We start from the raw sequence: 20,701 nt of genomic DNA on the forward strand, positions 1-20,701 counted from the left end.
TATCGACTGCTCTCCGTAGATTTATTGGCAAAGGTTACGATTTTCAATTACGATATATTCTTTGAACCTTGTTTTCACAAATAGACATTCGACCCCTTATTGCATCCCGACGTAAAAACTAAGTCTTTTTTAATATTGCGCTACATCGAATCTTGCCTAATTAGTACCTGACGTTGCTACTCCAAATCGTGTAGTAACTATTATTTATAATGCTGGTAGACTTTAGTTTATTGTTTTTCTTTAATAAGTTCTGAGCTAGCTTTCAGTAACTGCGAGAATTCTTTCAGTGGATACCTCATTTTATCTAAATGGTGTATGTGGAGTAACTCCATTGAGAAAATTGGATGTATTTTTACATGAATTTTATGGTGTGTTTGTTTGTTGTTTCAGTTAATTTTTGACCTTACATTAGTAGAGATTGTTTAGACCTTACAAAACTAGTTTAACCCCACTGCAGATGTCGACAGTCAGCCTATGCTGGTCATTAAGTTATGTCGACAGTCAGCCTATGCTGGTCATTAATACGTCTTTCGTGCATTAAGTTTCTTCATAGTTTGATTTTAAAGCTGTATCATCGTTCAGTTACCGCGGATTTAATAACTTTTGTTGTCGAGGCCTTTCAGAGCTTTCTTAAAGGTGTTTTTACACTTATTGAAGACCGTTTTGGTGATATTTGAAAGTGTTTACAATTTCGTATTTAGCTTATACGCTGGTGCATTTGTTTCTATTATAACAATATCTTAACAAAAAAATACAAGAAAAATAAAAGATATGTCATGGTGAGGCTCGAACTAAAAACTTTAATTCTAACGAAGAAATACTAAACATTACAACAATTAAGTCAGTAGAGCTACGAGCTCAAAGTTAATATGTCGTTATAAGGTACGACCTCAAAGTTAATATGTCGTTATAAGGTACGAGCTCAAAGTTAATATGTCGTTATAAGGTACGAGCTCAAAGTTAATATGTCGTTATAAGGTACGACCTCAACGTTAATATGTCGTTATAAGGTACGAGCTCAAAGTTAATATGTCGTTATAAGGTACTTAAGGTTTTATGTTTCTGTGTTATGTTGTGTTTTTTTTCTCGTCAAAAGTTACATTTCCAAACATTTTGCTCCTAAAAATGTTATATTTCACTTAAATCAAAGGACGCAAAACCCCAGTACATTTTAATGGTCGGAGTGGTGCTTCTTTGGAAGTTCCTGACTTAAAGTGTTCAGTTTAGCGCAGAAATGTTGAAAATGTATTTTCAACTACTTTTGTTGTTGTTGTTTTAGTTTTTTTTTTTGTAATATTCATCCATCTGATTTTTTCACAAATTTGCATTTTTAGGAACGACATGGGGTTTTTCTACCGATTTTAATGAAAATTTTGGATATTTGAACAGGTCCAAATTTGACTAGGATTAATGATTTAGTAGCGTTGATCATTATCTTATTGTCTGTTTGTACTGAGCGGAAGGTCAAATAACACGGAGTTAAAAACAAAAGTATGGTAGAAGCGATATTCTATACCCTAAATTCAAGTGAAAAAGACTAAGCGGAAAACATAAAAAAATATATAAAAACAAAGCAGAACAACAGAAAAATAAATTTAATGAGCCACACAAAATAAAAGTGAAACAAATTGATCACTGGGGTACACCTGCTGTTTATTATTTCATTTACAAGGCCTGTATAAAAGGTAGTAATCGGCCTATCTCAATCACGTGGTGCACACTAAATAACTCCAGTGTGCACCACAGGTATCGAGGTTATTTCAAAATGGGAGAATCAACAAAATTTAGTTTTGTAATCCTTAGGGAACTACCATTTATTTTTTTTTATTGGGGGAGGGTTTCAGGAGAACTCATGATTAAAAAAAAGACAGATCTATTATGTCCTAATATTTTTTTGTCAAAATAATAAAAAATCCAAAGAAAAAACAAGCATTCTGACAGTATTGCTGATGCAGTACAGTGTCCCCTTTCGGCCTTTGAACTCATTGCCTTTATGAGATTTTTTTTATGTGTGAACTAACAATGGATGGTGTTATTTTTTAACAATCAAGAGAAAATAACTCTTGAACAGCAAAAGCAAATTCCATCAAAATCAAACCTGAGCTTCATTTTACAGTAGATAATAACATTTTTGCACTACAGAAAGCTGCATAAAGACATTCTCTTTCTATCACCTGGAAAGTTGAAAAAAAAACTTCGTTATTATGAATTAAAGGGCAAATAACTCTAGATCGACAGCAGCAATTTGCATCAAAATGATGAAACATAAAATTGTATGTAATTTTCTATGTCAAAGAGCCATAAGTTCCATACAAACCATTTTGCCGCAATAATATTTAAATTTAATTTGTAACTTGTCATGATAAGACTATATCCCAAATATGAAATCAATTGAATGAAGCATTACAAAAAAAGTCCGAAAAACATAAAATTTCGTGAAATTTTCTATGTCCAAGGGCCATAACTTCTGTAAAAATCGTTCAACCATAATGTCATTCGACCTTAACTTGTAACTTATCATGATAAGACTATATACAAAATATGAAATAAATTGGATGAGGCATTACAAAAAAAAGTCCGGAAAACCAAGTGTGCCTGGCGGACTGACAGACAGACTGACAGACTGACGGACAGACGGACGGACGGAGTGCAAACCTAATTGCCGAAAGGGGACAATAAAGCAAGACCTTTTATTATTTTCTCAAAATAAAAAGGCAGGATAAAAAAATTTGATCCACCCACACACAAAAAAAATAAATGATTGCTCCCTCTGAGCATCATAATGACTTGATGGAGGGAATAGCAAGACTATATGGATACGAATATCATCCAAATATTTAATTTTGAAAAAAATGTTGCATTTTTTCCGACGCAGTCGGTAGTTTCGCTTTTTACCCTTTGACCTTAAAGATGCTCTTCCATGGAAAAGCAAGTCATCTGATCAAAGTTCTGTTTCCTGATAGGCCAAATATAGCTAACTGATCAGTGGCGTTCGAAAAAAAAACTGTATCAGAAATTGAAATTGCGTGCCATGTAATATTTCCTGGTGAAAATTTTAAGTAAAAAGAACACATTTTGCTGCGTCGGCTATCTTTGTTTAAAGATAGTACTTGTTTTTAACTTGCCACTGTGTGACCCATTTTCAAACAATACATGCAGAACTGATTAGTATGAAGAGAAAAATTAGATTAAACACAACACAATAAACAAACTAACAAAATCAAACTGGTCAATGACAACATTCCATGTGCTGTGAATTTCATACTTAAAATAGCATCTACACTGCAAACCAATACAGTTCATATTAAAAATAAAGGTTTGACAGATGTATAACCATTTCAGGCATGAGTTGATAACTGGCATTCCAAGAGACTGTATTCTTCTACCCGAAAAGACAGTGATAAAAATTTACAAACAAATTTACAAAACCCAGGGCTGTCAACTTTTCAAGATGCAAATGTGTGAGATTTGGCTTAAGTTGGAAAGATCAAAGGAAAATGCATCCAAATGAACTTCAAAATGTGTGAGAGTAAAGGAAACATATCATGTACATGTACAATATTGGTAAAATTTTATCAATGAACAAACACTAACAGTTACCCCTGTTTGACAGACTCTTACTGGTGTAAATAATTCTGTTCAGTGTCTTCAAATATATGTACATGTATACACTACTTGTGTCAAATTTGTGTAGTTACAATCCAAATTCATGCAATACATTAAAAATATTTACCACTAGCTGAATACTTAAACCCCAAAACTGATGGACTCTGTGCAATCAAGTTATTTAGTTCCGTGAGGAAGATACTGACGCTCATTGAGAATGGAAAGTACTAGTAATCCGTACGAGAAGGTGAAAATAAGTGTTACTTACATGACGGGCCCAAAATCCCGTGTATTTTCGTAAAAAAAGATGTTTCATATTAGGTACCAAAAAAGTTACCGCAGGGATTTAAGCGATTATGGGTTCATTAAAATCTTTTAAATCAGAAGTCTTCATTGCGAATACTCCTTACGAGGGTCACGAAACTTCGTCACTTGGATTTTTGCAAAATAAAAAAATAAAAATTTTGGCACTTAATTTTAGTCAGACATTAAACGATTATTCTTGTGCTCCTGGGTTTATACTGACCTAGTTGTGGCTCTGATGTCCCATGTTATGATATTCTAACAGGCAGATCTGACTTTCTACCTAAGCAGTAACAAACAGACTGGGAATATGGAAAAAGGTGGGTCCCAAAATTTAATAAAAAAAAAACCGCCGCCATATTGGCTTCCTCAGCAACCACCTGTGGTTAGATATTTTCCTACGCAGGAGCTTCCAGTTGTCCCACTGATAGACCGAAAAAATATATAATAGTCATTTCTTATAATTGCCTGACGTCACGGTGTCAGGCATATCTAAGGATATCCTGGTTCCCGGGACTACGTTCCAAGTATTAGCTACTAGCAATACACTCTCACGAGTATATTAAATAAAATAATATTTGTATATGTGTAACGTACTGAATATTGAGATAAAGCATGGACCAGGTGCAACAAGTTCACATGATTCTATGACGATACACGCATGAGTAATTCGTAGTCGAACTCTTTTTTGTATCACCCGATCATGTGACCCGGCTAAGGGTTTATCGGCACCACCGTCTTACAAACGAAAAGAACATAAAAACCACGGACGCCATCTCGCTCTAGTCTGTCAATTATTCGTTTCCAACGGACCAGCCTGTTTCAATCGGCTTCCAATGAATTAAGAGTTCAGTCGGCTCAAAACCGGCGCGCTGGTAACTGGAAAATAATACGTACGGGCAAACCCATTCTTCATACTTGATTGACTGGTAATTTTTGCAATCATATCGATGTTAGGTCACTTTTCATGTTCGACTTGGTTTCTCAGATATTAGCTATGGTACCACCATTGATGAGTCTATCGACATCCCACCTAAAACAGGTCAAATGACCTACAAATAACACTTCATTCACAGAGTCAAGCTTAGGACTAGGCAAATTGTTTACATGAAACTAACTACTTCAACCTTACTTTGAATATTTCCTCTCAAAATAGTATCAAACATACTTGTAGACCACATAAGAGCAGCAACCAATTATTTTACAGATTTATCAGGGCCCCGCCACAAAAAGTGGCGGTCGCCCTATGTTATTGCTCTGTCCGCCCGTCCGTTACAAAATCTTGTACCGACTGTAACTCTTGTCTTTTGAATTAGGCTTTTTACATTTGGCATGTGGCTAGATCACCTCAAGACGAAGTGTCGCGTACTATCGATGATGAACTTCGACCTTGAGGTTAAATTACTGATTTTAAATGGTAATTTCTTGTCCGACCTGTAACTTTTTGAGATAGGCTTTTAATATTTTGCATGTAGATAGATCACCTTAAGACGAAGTGATGAAGGCATTGAACTTTGACCTTGAGATTAAATTATTAAGTCACCGACCACGAAGTGGCGGAGACTTATTGCTTTTACTGTGTTTCTTATTATTATTATTAAGTCGCCGACCGCGAAGTGGCGATGACTTATTGTTTTTACTGTGTTTCTTATTAAGTCGCCGACCACAAAGTGGCGGTGACTGATTGTTTTCACTATGTTTCTTCTTCTTCTTCTTCTTATCATTATTATTATTATTATTATTTTAATTCTCCTGTCATAAAAATTGTTGAAAGTGTCCGCCCTTTTTTTCAAAAGTGGCTGGTTTGATTGAGATGAAACTTTTCAAGATGTTAGAATTACTCTTCGAAGGATGCAGAATCTCTAAAAAAAAATTTCCAGCTGCCGCCATTTTTTCAAAATGGCCGCCCGACTAAAGGTACCCATTTTTTTACACCGGAAATTAGAACATCATTTATCTCGAGAACTGCTGATCAGAATTTAACGAAACTTGGTGTATACATTAAACTCAATAGTCCAAACAAAATCACGAAAAATATTGCGTGCGTCTCGGCCGCCATTTTCAAAATGGCCGCCACTGCGGTCGAAAATTTTAATTTGTCCGATTTTGATGAAAATTGATATCTAAGTTCTTTAAGTCGTCACGATTAAGAATCTGCGCTCAGTTGGAAATTTGAGCTATGTATCGACCGGCATTTTCAAAATGGCCGCCACCGCGGTCGAAAATTCAAACTTTTTTGGTTTCATTGAAATTTGATATCCAGGTTTTTTTTACATTGCCTCGATTAATAATAAGCAGTTCAATTGACAATATGTTTCTCAAAAGACAGATCATGAATCGGGAGGCGACTTCTACACGTTTCGTGGAAACGTAAATTTTAATTATTATTATTAAATCCCTGAACACGAAGTGTCGAGGACTTATTGTTTTTGTACGTTTTTTTACTGATGAACTTGTCCGCACGTTTTCTCGGAAACTACTGTAGGAAAAGCAACGAAACTTTTGCAGAAGTTTGGCTTTGCCCCACAGATGTGCACGGCACAAAAAATATTTGAAAGGAGGGGGCTTTGGCAGAAAAGGGGGATAGGTCATAATTTAGGACATTGCGATATCTCAGAAACCTAGGTGACCAGGAACTTGAAAATTGGTGTGGTGGTAGAGTCTGATATGCTCTACAATATTATCAATAAAAGTGAATCGATATATTTCGTGTTGCCATGGTAACAAAAACACCAAAAATGTTGCTTTTTTTGTGATATTTAAGATTTATTTTTAGATTAGCGTTTCCTTGATGTAATTTGCCGCATGGATGAGTGCTTCTTCTTCAGCCTTGTAGTTGGAGCAATGTAATCCTGTTGGTATTGCCATTGTTTGTTGTTCTCCATTTGGGTATTAAGCTGATTACCCTGAGCTTTGAACATTGACCTCAAGGTCAAATTATTTTATTTTCCATTTCTTTTTTTAATTTCAAAACATCTCTTCTCCACTATCTACAATGGTATGCATGTGACAGATATGTAGTGTCTATCCACCATGTTGTGCTGGGACAAAGACAAATAGAGAGTAGATATTGGGCCCCCACTGGCGAGGCCCAAAGAGATGTCTAGTTGCCTTTAAAAAATATTGTTAACAGATTCAGTGCAAGTACCAACCTAAATTTTAATTATACCAAATTAGCAAACTTATTAACTAATTATCTTGACATACACATTATATATGTGATCTAACATATTTATTAATGACGTCACGGTCACATTATAAAATTTTGTCTATAAGATGATGGACAAAAGTTTTTATCCTATCAGAAAGCGTGATACTTCTGAAATTAGATTATTGGCAATTATCCTTTACATATTTTTGTCAATGAAGCCACGACAATGGCTGAAATTGACCTAGGAATCACATGAAAATCTCGCTAAATATCATAATTTGCGGTAGCACTCACATGCATCCGCGATCAATACCATTGTGAATGGAAAAGAGTGTAACGTGAAATTGGAGTAAAAATAACCATGAAATTGATAATTAATCAAACAGCATGCAAGGGAAATTTCGCATTTTCCATTTTACTTAGAAATCCGTGTAATATTTACGCACTACTTAATGACTTGTTTCTTCGGACTGTTGATCACGTGGCGAAAAACTGTTACAGTCACCGGCCATCTCATGTGTATGAATATCTCACGGGACCTTAGAAGAAAAGTTTCTGAAGCTGAAGCGGACGCCAAACGGGAAATAGTTTGATTAAATAAGGTGGGTTACTGCACGAAAGCACTCACCAATGTAGACACAATTCTTTTATTTCAGGTACTTTTTGCGAACAAGTTTTGATTATCTTGAGGGAAAGAATAGACATTTTTTTCTTTATCTGTAGACCCCGCTAGGACCCTCCCGTCACCCCGCCATCTTGGATTTCTCCAGTTGAGCATCATGACAAATCTAAATATATTCTTTAATTTGCCTGTCAATTTTAGATGTAGACTTAAAATAGCTGAAAATAGTATTTGAGAGACAAAGTTTCATTTATACTAATATTGAAGGGATAATGAATCCTTTTTTTTCTGCCAGCCAACCCGTTAGTACAGTACTTTTGCGTCACCCCGCATGCATCTCCACAGACGAGAATCATGTCAAATCTTCTGTATTAATCCTGTTTAATTTTTTTATAGCACTGATGTACAATATTTGTAAAATGTTCTTTGTACTCTGTTAGTTTATTATAAATAGGTATGAATCTATCATGAGCTCATAGTTCTGATAATTTACCCTTTTTTGCTGTGTAATGCATGATTATATTCATGTTACGAACTTAAGAAGGTTTGAACTTTTTGAATCAATTCATAATTATTCAACAACAGCTAAAGTATATGTATTGCATGCTATACATACATTGTATGTACCAACAGATACTTGTAACATGTATTTTTTTTCCGACGCAGTTATTTCCAGAATGAAATGTAGAAAATTATAAGTAAAAAGAACACATTTTACTGCGTTGGCTGTCTTTTTTTTTTTGAAAGACTTGTTTACAATGTGTTACTTGTAAACAGTACAAAAACCTAGTTTCAATTGATGTATTCATATCATTGTTTGTCATCTTAATGCATATACACATATTTACAAATAACAACACATGTTGAAAACTGTTTAACGTACTTGTTTTTGTCTAAGTTTAGAATAGATAGTAAAAATGTTATTTACCAAAAGTTTTCAGTTTCTGTTTATTTAGAATATTTTGACAGCATTGCATTTAATAGGGATGGGACTTGCTAGTTATCTGATTTAGCCATTTAACAAATATATGGGGTCCATTAGTACTGAAAGATACAAGTTGTTTGAATGACATGAAAATACAGATTGTTTCTATCACAGTCTTGAATACCCTTTTTGCGTCTCTTAGGGCTACTCCATTCTATGTCTCGGTTAGAAACTCTATTTAGTAGAGGTGAAAGAACCTTGGTTTTGGGTGAACTATTATGTTGCTCTGATTGTATGGTCATAATTCATTTTGAAAGTAATTAGACACAAAAAATGGCAAATTTACATGCTTTGACACAGGAACACAGGATTCAACAGTGGTTTAACTAAAGAGTCTTTGTCCATGTATGACTAAGGGAGAACTTGGAGCTGTATAAATATTTGCTTCAATTCTATGATTAAGTAAAAATAAAAGCTATGTAGTGAAGTGATATAAAAAACCAAAAAAAACAAAAAAACCAAATGAAAAACATGGAAGAGTGAATTAACATGTATATTTTAAATGCGTATCGTCAAATCCCAGTGTGTGAAAAGTAAGAAAAGGTTGTGAGTCATTTTCCCCCGTTCGTCTTGTCAACTCAAGAAGCCATGGCTGCTCAGCTAATAAACGCTTTGACAAAAAATCTTTTAAAGGAAAGAACGGTAAAAACATTACTTTCCCCAGTTTAAAATATTACAATCCTATTTTATGATTAGAAATGTGATTGTGCAGTAAGAAACAGAGCAAAATATGAAAGCTTCATTGACTCAGTACTTTAGTACTTTGATTAATCTCATTTATGACGATATAAAGAATGAATGAACGAATGAAGGAATGTGATAAATAAGGGACTTTTAATTACTTTAACTAATTTATACGTTACAGCAGATAAGCGTTATTTGGAACTACACGTAATTCCTAAAATTAAGTTATTACGAGTACTCCCTAACAGGTTTAGTAAATACACGTATTTCCTGATTCTCTTTAGTTTAATATTTCGAGTAATTACTTAAATAATTCGACAATACTAAGCTTGATTAAAAATCTTTAAAATGTCATAAGTTATCTTAACAGTTTAGTTGATGAGTTTTTCTTTATAGCTGATCTGATCCGAAAGAAAGAATATCGTTTGGCTAGATCTTTCAATCTCAGTTTCCGCTATATAGATGACGTATTATCTTTAAACAATCCTAATTTCGGGGAATTGATACATTGCATCTACCCAAAAGAACTTGAGATAAAGGATACTACAGACACTGTGAAGTCAGCCTCATATCTTGACCTTAGAAATCGATGGTAAAGGAAAATTATTGACCAAACTTTACGACAAACGTGATGACTTTTCATTCAGAATTGTTAACTTTCCTTTCATCTGTGGCAACATCCCTTCGGCTCCTACGTATGGAGTATTCATATCACAACTCATACGTTATGCCAGAGCTTGCCGAAACTACGCAAACTTTTTGTATCGCGCTAGAACTCTAACAAATAGGCTTCTGGGACAGGATTATGTTGCTACAAGATTGAAGTCATCATTACAGAAGTTTTATGGTCGTTATCATGAACTCGTGGATCGTTAAGGTGTATCCATCAGCACCATGACTGATTTATTCAACGGGTCATGTTTTCCTTCCCTCGTTTGTCTACCCCGGACTTGACTTTTTATGAGCAACTCGGCATGTGTTTCTAGAAAAGCAGAGGACGCTTACCCTACCGGTGCGCCTGGTCCATGCTCCCAGTTTTTAGTGGAGTCCGGGTTGCTCATTTACTTTTGTTACTTTGTATGTATGGTTTTGGTTACTTTGTGTTCTTTGTTGTGTATGTCTGTTTTTCATGTCTGGTCTTTGTCCCTGGATTGTATTCTTTTGATTACCGCTATAACCTTGGTTCCTTTGGTTGCTCTTTCTTTTAATCAGATTTCAGATTTTATTATATACGCTGAGACACATACATAAATGTGTTACATGAGGTCAATTCAATACAATTTACATAGATACATAATATGCATAAGAAGTTGATTAGTGTACATGTATTGTAAGCAATAATATTGAGTCACATTCATGATGAGTTTCTATATACATAAATTAAGAGAACTAACCCGGAGACAACATCTCTCGAATATGTCGCATAAGTTTACATAAATTGTTGAAAACAGACGGTGATGAGCTCTTCATCAAAGCTTTAAACTTAATAATATTTGGTCTTAAAAGATTTTTTTATGCGAGAAGGATTTTTCAGTCACTATCAAACGATGTGCACTTAAATAATGGAACGCATCCCCAACATCTCTTGAATTACATAAATGACACTTTCTATTTTCTCTACTTGTATTTGTCAACGCCCACTTTCAATGGGAAGGTTCTTATTCAAGGTTCTAAATGTACAAAGATTATTAATATTTTTATCATCTAAAATTCTGAAATAGTTTTTCATTCCAAAATCTTCTATACACAGTCTGTAGTACAGATATTTAGGTGAGTTTTGCACTTTTGAGTTCCATGACTCTTGAAAATGGTCTAAAAGGCTTTGCTCGATTGTCAAAAATAATCCAAGATGCATTATGTTCGTTCCAAACAAAAGACAAACCACACTCATCCAGTAATGATTTAAACTTGTTTACCCAGAATATTCTATCCCCATATTTTTCTAACGGCAAGGTTAAATAAAGCATGTAGCTTTTAAGATTTCCCAATAACTAGTGAAGCAAAAAGTTAATGACCCTCAGTTCAATTTTTATTTTCAATGGATATCTGCCTAGTTCCTGGTAAACAATAAAAACACTTGGTTGACTTTCTGACATGTCTTACAAAATTTCAGATGTACCCTTTCTATAATAGTATTATTTACAATGCCTGTATAAGAGAATAGGTTGTATAACTCGGTCAAATAAATCTAACTGGCATTCTAGAGATAAGTTGTGAAATATGCATTTACGTAGAATATCGTAATTGGCTTGATTTACCTTTTGTACATTTGCCTTTTTGGCTACCTGTTCTTGACAACAATTTTCCTAACTACCAAACGTATCAAGAGATGCATCATTGTACTTAAAGCTAAGATTTTTAGACAAGGAACAAATCGGAATTCTTTCCCATTAAATACTGGAGACTTCATATTTTTGTACATTTTAACAATTACATTAAACATTGGACCATTTATTGTATTATTATTAAGTTATGACCCATGTCGCCATACAGAATCGAAGGCCTTAGCAATGTCAATAAAGGCACAAATAGTTTCTATTATAAATGAAGCGTAAAATGCTATCAATCGTAGAGCATCCTTTTCTGAAACCAAACTGGTTTTTCTTACAGAAGTGAAACTCGAGAAAGTCATTCAGCTTAGTATTCAATATTGCGGTGAATAATTTACAAAAACACCTCAAAATTGTGATCGGCTTATAGTTTGGGTCATTTTTTTATGACCCTTATTTTTGTATAAGGGAATAATATTGCCTATCAGCCATCATCCACCAGAGACAACTACTTAATTAAACAATAAGTTGAAGAGTTGAACATATAAAGGCATCAAAATATTTACCGTACTTTTAATATATTCATTGACAATCAACTCATCAACATTTGCTTTAGAGTTCTTAAGACCTTTGATACATTTAAATATTTCTGTTTCTGAAAATTCTTGATCTATATCATCATTTAATTCACATCTGGGGATCATAAAATGTTTAATCCGAATTCAAAGATTTAAAATACTCATAAAAACATCAATTGACACGGATATTCTGGTTCTATTAGATCTTTAATATATCCCAAAACTCTTTAGAATTAATCGATTTTAAGTCTTTGAGCTTATTTCTCATATGAGTGCTGTCGTTTTTCATAGCCTTGTTCATTTCATGAAAGGAACAGTAATAAATACAGAGATAAATAGAGAGCAAAGGATGATCAAGAGAACCACGATTCTAGCGGAAATCAAAAGAATGCAATCCAGAGACAAAGACCAGACATGAAAAACAGACACACACAACAAAGAACATGAAATAACCAAAGTAATACATACAAAGTAACAAAAGTAAATGAGTAACTCGTATTCCACTAAAAACTAGGAGCATGTACCAGATGCTTTTCTAGACACACCCGGCGAGTTGCTCATAAAAAGTCAAGTCCAGGGTAGACGAAAGAGGAAAAAAATACTATCACACATTGAACAAAACAGTTTTCATGGTGCTGAAGGGATTTTGCCACATATGAAAGGAAAGATGACAATAAATACGGAAAGAAAAAGTCGTATAGATAAGGTGATAAATACATCATAGCATAGCAGATATTTTTAATGAACACATGAAGTCTTTTTAACACATTCAAATCGCAAATAGAGTATAAACCATCCATTTAGTTACGATTTTGATACCCATAATAAAAGTTTTCAAATGCTCAGTCTTAGATATTTAACATTGACATTTTCACAAAAAAAATTCATGGATATCGTCGACAATAGTCTCGTTGCAAATAGAGCATAATCTGTCAAATTTTGGAATGTTATACCACCTTCCTTTTTCAATTGGTAAGTGGTGATTACAAGTGCATATTTTTGTGATCCTAGTCCTGTTATACTTTGGTATTTGATTACATAGTTTACAATACCGAAGGGTGTCTTGAAAAGCGAGCAGAAATTGCCTCTGGGTGAACCATAAATACGGTTATACCAAGATTGAATAATTTGATCTTGCAACACTTGCCTAATAAAGTTAACATTAAAAAATGGAAATTGGGTCACAAACATTTCACTCATACCTATATCATCGCAAGTATTTTTATAAGAATTCAATCCATTTGAATGTAAATGCTTTAGTGCCATGCAGTTAAATTTAGAAAATCTGAATCAAACAATTCGTCTGGCGGTAGAGTTAGAGGCTTTTTTCAAAGCAGAGCGACGTATTGACACAGGGAAAGGGCATTCAAGGGTCACAAAAATGATAGATGGGAATACCGAGACAAATGAGCAGATGTTGTCAATGATGAAATCATTCCAGGAGAAAATAGAAACGCTTCAAAGAGAAATGGATAGTTTCAAGAAGGAACTAATTGGAGGCAGAAAAAAAGAACACAGGCCTGGCTTGACGAAGCGACATAAAGTGTTTCAATTGTCACAAGTTAGGACATTTCAGAAGTGAGTGTACAGAACCGAAGAAAACACAAGAAGTTAACCAAGAAAAAGGAGCTGCTCGCCCGCTACATAACAGGAAACGCAGACGAACATCAAAGAGGCAGATGAGCTTGGGACAGCTTCATCAAATCTATAAGCTGGAGTAACGTAGACAGCAGGTTGAATGGGCTAAATGCCAAAATATTAGTTGACTTTGGTATCTCACCAATTAGCGCCCATATCTGCAAATATTAAAAAAGAGAATCATGTCAGCAAACGGAACAGAGCTTACTATTGCAGGGAAAGGATTCTTCAGCTTAGAAATTGGTGAAGAACAATTCCAGATTGAAGCATTGGTGGCAGATTTATCTATAGATGGTATACTTGGTTTGGACTTCATGAAGCAGCATCAGTGTAGCATTGACCTTCATCAAGACGTGTTAAAATTCCAGAACAGCTCTGTCAAGCTGCAGTTTGCTGGAAAAATGGGGTGCTACAGAGTTTCGGCTGCCAAGGTTATAACAATAACCTATATACAGAGACAGTGCTTTTTGGGATGATAAAAGATTTTAAAGACACTGCAGATGGTCAAGTAGGTATCGTAAAACCGAGTAACAAATTTGTTGAGCGGGACAGTACTCTTTAACCTAAAACTTTAGTATCAGTAAAGGAGTATGTCCCAATTCGTCTGATGGATGTATCAGGAAATGTAAAGATGATAAAGGCAGGGACAATCATAGGAGAAATAACTTCTATAGAAGCCATCGTGAATGCAGCTAGAGCAAACAAAGATTCAAGCGCCGATTTCGATCAAGAATTACAAAAACTTGTAAAGAAAGCTAGTAATGAACTGACCATTGAACAAAAGAAAAGAGTTACGCAGTTAGGAAGCATCAAGCTATATTTGCTCTTTCCGACAAAGATATAGGTTGCAATAATATTGTGCAACATAAAATTGACACTGGGTCTAATCAGCCAGTAAAGCAAACTCCACGAAGAACACCCGTAGCTATGCGTCAAGAAGTCGATCGTCATATGATGACATGTTACAACGTGGTGTCATCGAACCTGCAGATGGACCCTGGTCTTCGGGAATTGTTTTGGTACGAAAGAAAGATGAGTCTACTCGTTTTTGTGTTAATTATCGCAGGCTAAATGATCTAACAGTGAAAGATGCGTACCCACTTTCACGCATAGACGATTCACTGGAATAACTGAGTGGAAGTAAGTGGTTTTCGACCCTTGAGCTATGCTCAGGGTATTGGCAGGTGGGAGTAGAGGAAAGTGACAGACCAAAAACGGCATTTTTAACTCGCACGGGATTATTTCAGTTCCAGAAAATGCCATTTGGATTAGCTTGTGCACCCGCCTCGTTTGAACGCCTTATGGAGAAAGTCATGGCTGGATTGCAATGGAGTATTTGCTTAGTATATCTAGATGATATTATTGTCATAGGAAGAAGTTTTGAGGAAATGCTAGAAAACCTGGAACAAGTATTCAACCGTTTAAAGGAAGCAGGCTTCAAATTAAAACCTAAAAAGTGTCAATTATTTGCAAAGACAGTCAACTTTCTTGGACATGTGGTTAGTCAGGATGGTGTTGCAACCGATCCAGACAGATAGAAGCTATTAGAAGCTGGCCCGAACCAAAAGATGTCGCAGAGTTACGGTCTTTCCTTGGTCTGTGTGGGTACTATCGACGTTTTATAAAAAATTTTGTGCAGACATTTGGCTGTCTCCGCAAAGGAAAAGTTAAAGGAAAAGAATACCGTTGGACGGACAGAAGACTGTGAGCATGCTTTCGAAATACTGAAATCAAAGCTCATAAAAGCACCAATTCTTTGTCATCCAGACTTCAGCAAGACCTTTATTCTAGACGAAAGCCAGAGTTCCATTGGAGCTGTTCTGTCACAAGAAATTGATGGGACGGAAATGGTCATTGCATATGGCAGTAGAGTTCTCTCGAAAAGCGAGCGTAAGTACTGTGTTACTAGAAAAGAATTGCTCGCAGTCGTTCAGTTTGTTAAACATTTCCGACACTTCCTATATGGTAGGAGATTTCTTGTTAGGACAGACCACAGCTCCTTGCAGTGGTTAATGAACTTTAAAAATGCTGATGGTCAATTGGCGCGCTGGCTCGAAGTTCGAGTTCGTATGATATGGATATAAAATACAGAACTGGAAGTCGACATCGAAACGCAGATGCGCTTAGCAGGGTGCCTCGTAGACACCGTGGATTCGAACATGATTGGAAAGCGAAAATCAACGTCAATACTGTCACACCAGCGCTAGACATGACTAACATTACCCAAAAGGAGGCGTCCGAAGGAACGCTTGGACAACTCCGGGAAAAAGACAAAAACTTAAGCATTGTAAAGCAATGGGTAAGAGATGGACACAAACCAGACTTTAAACGCATAGGGAATCTCTGAATGGTCGAGAGATTCAATGGTACATTAGCAAAAATGCTGACTGCTTATGTAGATGAACATCATTCGAACTGGGATAGTTTATTACCTTATGCCATGATGGCCTATCGATCAGCAATCAATGAAACAACCGGCTGCACACCTAACCGTATGATGCTAGGTCGAGAGGTTGCTACACCAGTAGACATTATGTACGGGCTTCCGGATTATATCAAGAAAATTCCACATAATAATTGGGTTTGGGAACTCCAAGAACGCATGGAGGAAGCCCACCAATTTGTCAGCCAACACATTGGTCAGGAAATGGTACGCCAGAAAAAGTATGACAGAAAGTTAAATTGGCACGTTTTTCAAAAAGGGGATCAAGTTTTTATATTCTTTCCTATTCGGAAAATGGGCCAAGCTCCTAAATTTAAATCCTACTGGCGAGGTCCTTTTCGAGTACTCCAGAAATACTCAGAAGTAAATTACCTCGTTAATTGTGGTAGGCGTGGTCGAGCCCAAGTCGTTCACGTTGACCGGATGAGATTGTGTAAGGATCAGCTTTTGCGGGGTGAGGATGCCCAGGATGAACAAAAGTTTGACCGGACTGGTGCATCAGAAAATATTGAGTCGGACTTTCCAAAAGTTCAAATAATATTGACTCACTAACAGATTTAGAGAGTGATCCGCCAGACACGGCACGGCCGCTTAGGTTAACTAAGCAACCGAAGTGGCTTCATGATTTTGCGAGGTATTGATTTCATGACTGCGTTACAGTGTTTAAGGTAAAACTTTGTAAAATATTTACATTTAACTAAGACAGTTAATAATGTATGTACAGTTTTTAGATTCGCTACCTAGTTCGTCCAAAGGGATGTCTACGGCAGTACCATCTAGTGGCACATCTAAGGTGGACCATGTAGCACCTACACAGCTGAGACCTCTTTTCCCTACTGTAACTGTTGAAAGTACGGTTGTCCAAGCTGTAGGTACTCTATCCGGAAAAACTGTCAGCGAGGTAGGAACTCAGGCGAGTCAGAGTAGCCGTCACCACCGTATAAGAAGGAAGCGACATTTCCCGGACCAGAAGGGTATTTTTGTGTCAGAGAGTGAAAAGGAAGAATGGGATGAATTTTGAAACTTATTAGAGAAATTTTCTCCAGATGAATCATTGTTATCCAGCAGGGCAGGACGCTGCAGCTAACTTAGGATGCACAGCAGGGAGCTGTGGCTAGCGAGGAGACAGGCTAGACATTTGTATGTCATTAAATGCGAAGGAATCGCTGATCGGAATTGGTTGTTTGTTTTCTTTGTCATGATACTTGTATAGTGTGTGTGTGTCCTTCGGATGACACGTTAAACCGATGTCCTGTGTGTAGGAAAAGCTACGTCATATTCACGTTAACGACCCCTTTCAACAGCTCTTATGATGGTCCATCAGTGGCCAGTTGTTAGGCAAAATTATTCATCACCGGATTTTTGGAATGACATTTCAAAGTAGCTTAAAAAAATGATTTCTTTGGCATCAGTCGCTTTGGTCTAAATTTACAAAAATACTTGTAGTTTCATACCTTTTCTATTTGAACATAAAGCATTTTTCGAAGGTTTCGTAATGTTATCTTAGTTGAGTGGAAGCCCTGCATGTTTTAGACAATTCAAGTACCATGGCTTGGATATGCCGATGAATAAGCGGAGGTTGCTGAAGAAGCAACTGTATTTTGCTAATATAGGTACTACTGAAGAAACAGATGTTGCTGCACACGCCACAGTTTTCTTCAGAGACGCTGCTGAATAAGCGGAGGAAGTAAATGGTCATGGTATGCACTAACATGTCATGAGGTTAAACATTCGGAACTTTTATTTCAATGGATACCAAAGGAGGACGCATTTCTTGGAGGCGTGGGTGTTGCCTTGTAACTTATAAATTCTGCAAACTTTTAACTCTTTCCGTTTTCAAATACACCTGTTTATCCGTTGCTAGGCGATTCCGGAAATCAAACATACTAACAGTTACATTCCGTAAAGTATGCACTTCCTGTAATCTCCTGGTACGACAGCTGGTAGGTTCCGACATAAATCGGGACATATTATATCATTGGTTTAGAGATTAAAAATGTTTTTGCTTCGAGATTATTTTGGGTATATAAGCTGTGAATTTTAGTTTATCGATCAGTCAGTCTGTAGTCGTTGGATGATAAAGAAGACAGATTTTTGAGGTACGTAGTAAAGATTAGATTTGGAGGGTAATTCTGAAAAAGAATTACAGTGTATAATTCTGAAAAAGAATTATTGAAGTTTTTCTGTGTAAGGAACAAGAAATTAGACAACTTATTTTACCATTGCTGAAGACGCATTGGACACGTCTGAGCCGTGACATAAAGCGTACCTTTATCAGTGCAGCGGTTATTTAGAGTAAGCGACCTCTTTTTGCAGTGGCTACAGAATCGACAACACACCAGTAATTGACCTTAAAACGTTGCTTTTTAAGTAAGCTACCACTACTTAGATCATTAGGTTACGCACTGGTGTTGAACCATTGCTGATAAAACCACGCATTTGTTTTGTGGACTGTGCTAGTCAGATAACTGTACAATATATGACCAGTTCAGGAATGCGTTGTGTCCGTTTCCCATCTCGTTAAATCACGTGCGTTGATCTAAGGCATTAAGTTAAGCATTGTGCAATGGTAATTTTCATTTTACCATACGCTATATTACAATGCCGTCGCTGTATCCAGAGATATAACTCTGGTACGAACCCCAGAGCGCTTTGATCACTTACCCCCGGTATGTGACACATGCGCGGATTGAGGTCACATGCATACTGCAAACATTATCTAGGTCGATTTTTTGTCTTGCAAGACAATAAATACATGTATATAGACACCTATTTCATGTATTTAATGCATTTTATTTGTGGATATCAAATGAAGTTATACAGGAAAGTTACAATTTAGTAGAAATAATTCAAAGTTAAAAAACATTTCAACAGAAACAAAAATTTACGAAAATGACAGCTAATGCAGCTTTAAGCATCAGTCGCTTGAGAGAAATACATAATTTGCTCTCATTTTAAACCACCCTTGTCCAAAACGAAATCATGGGTTTCTTCAGAAATACCACAATCTAGGCATGGAATATAATCAATACCGTAGGAGGGTGCTTCAGGACCACAATCTAGGTATGGAATATAATCAGTACCGTAGGAGGGTGCTTCCGGACCACAATCTAGGCATGGAATATAATCAATACCGTAGGAGGATGGTTCAGGACCACAATCTAGGAATGGAATATAAACAATACCGTAGGAGGGTGCTTCAGGTATACCACAATCTAGGCATGGAATATAATCAATACCGTAGGAGGGTGGTTCAGGAATACCACCATCCAGGCATGGAATATAATCAATAGGAAAATCAAAGTCATCTCTTTTGTTATAATTTTTAGTACGAAGGTTGCCATTTTCTAGTTTTGTATCTAAATCATGAAAAGGCGTACGAGTACAATTATTGTTAGACTTGGTCAGCTTAAGTTCTTTTGGGTAGAATTTCGAAATTAGGATTATTTACGGCCAAAATATTATCAAGATATCTGAGAAAATTATTAAATTCATGCAACAGATTATGTTTAGAATGGTCTTCAAAGAGTGTAGCCATGAAGTGTGATTCGTAATAGTAATGACCAAAATCGCCTTTGGGAGGAGCACAATTAGTACCCATTGGTATACCAACAATCTTGGAAGTTATGAAGTCGACCTGATACCTCAAATGAATTTTTGAACACTACCAAAACAGCTCACCCCATTATTGTCGTAACATTTATCACAATAATTAATATTTTTTTCTTTTTTTTTTATAGTGGTCAAAGTAGAGGTCAATAATTTACAAACATTTGTAGTGTAATAATTGCTAGAAAACGAAACAAAACGTGATTTGAACGGCTTTCTGTGATGTTGGGTCATCCAGTATAAAGCCGCAACGGTCATGTTTGTACACAACAAAGCAGCTGATTTATGATCTTTAGTTGCCAGGGGCGGAATCAGACGCGGTGTGGCGGGCGTGCGCCCCCTAAAATTTACAAAGCATGGATTGTCATGATTAGATTTAGGCGGTTTTAGGTTGAAACTTTAATTTCTCGCTAATTTTACCACAAAAAATATTTACATTGCAACCACTCTAGAAGAATATTTCAAAAATTGAACCTAAAAAATTTTTTCGCCTCGCTCCGCTCCGCGAAATTTTCACATTGCGCCTCCATACTATAATATCCTGGATCCACCTCCGGTTGCCACGCTCTCGGTAGAATTTATGAAATTGAAAGTACTCGAGTTGGTCATTTATTTGCGAAGTACTTCTGTATAGTATTTACGTCATATAATAAATACGCTATTAGCCGCTTTGTCCATCGCCGCAAAAACAAAGCATTTCTGGTTCTAATTCCAGCTTTTTTTCTTATTTTAGATATTGGAAGATTAGTTTCAAAGGATATATAGCTCTTTTCGTGATGTTCAATTCTGATATCTACGATAACCCTTTTTAG

General features: G+C 36.0%; 1 protein-coding gene across 1 annotated transcript; it reads left to right on the forward strand.

Annotated features, from left to right (window-relative positions):
* Window positions 1–16,184: 16,184 nt before the first annotated feature.
* Window positions 16,185–16,832, forward strand: LOC148630100 (uncharacterized). The gene has a single exon (XM_088579881.1). It carries the CDS (start codon window positions 16,185–16,187, stop codon window positions 16,830–16,832), a length of 648 nt encoding a protein of 215 aa, XP_088436007.1.
* The last annotated feature ends 3,869 nt before the right edge of the window (window positions 16,833–20,701 follow it).

Source organism: Perna viridis, chromosome 1 (genome assembly GCF_037379345.1).
Source record: "Perna viridis isolate PV_CMFRI_1.1 ecotype Kerala chromosome 1, ASM3737934v1, whole genome shotgun sequence".
NCBI lineage: Eukaryota > Metazoa > Mollusca > Bivalvia > Mytilida > Mytilidae > Perna > Perna viridis.

Excerpts from the sequence above, each read along its gene's own strand:
- LOC148630100 (XM_088579881.1), top strand. The coding sequence starts at position 16,185 with ATGGTCGAGAGATTCAATGGTACATTAGCAAAAATGCTGACTGCTTAT.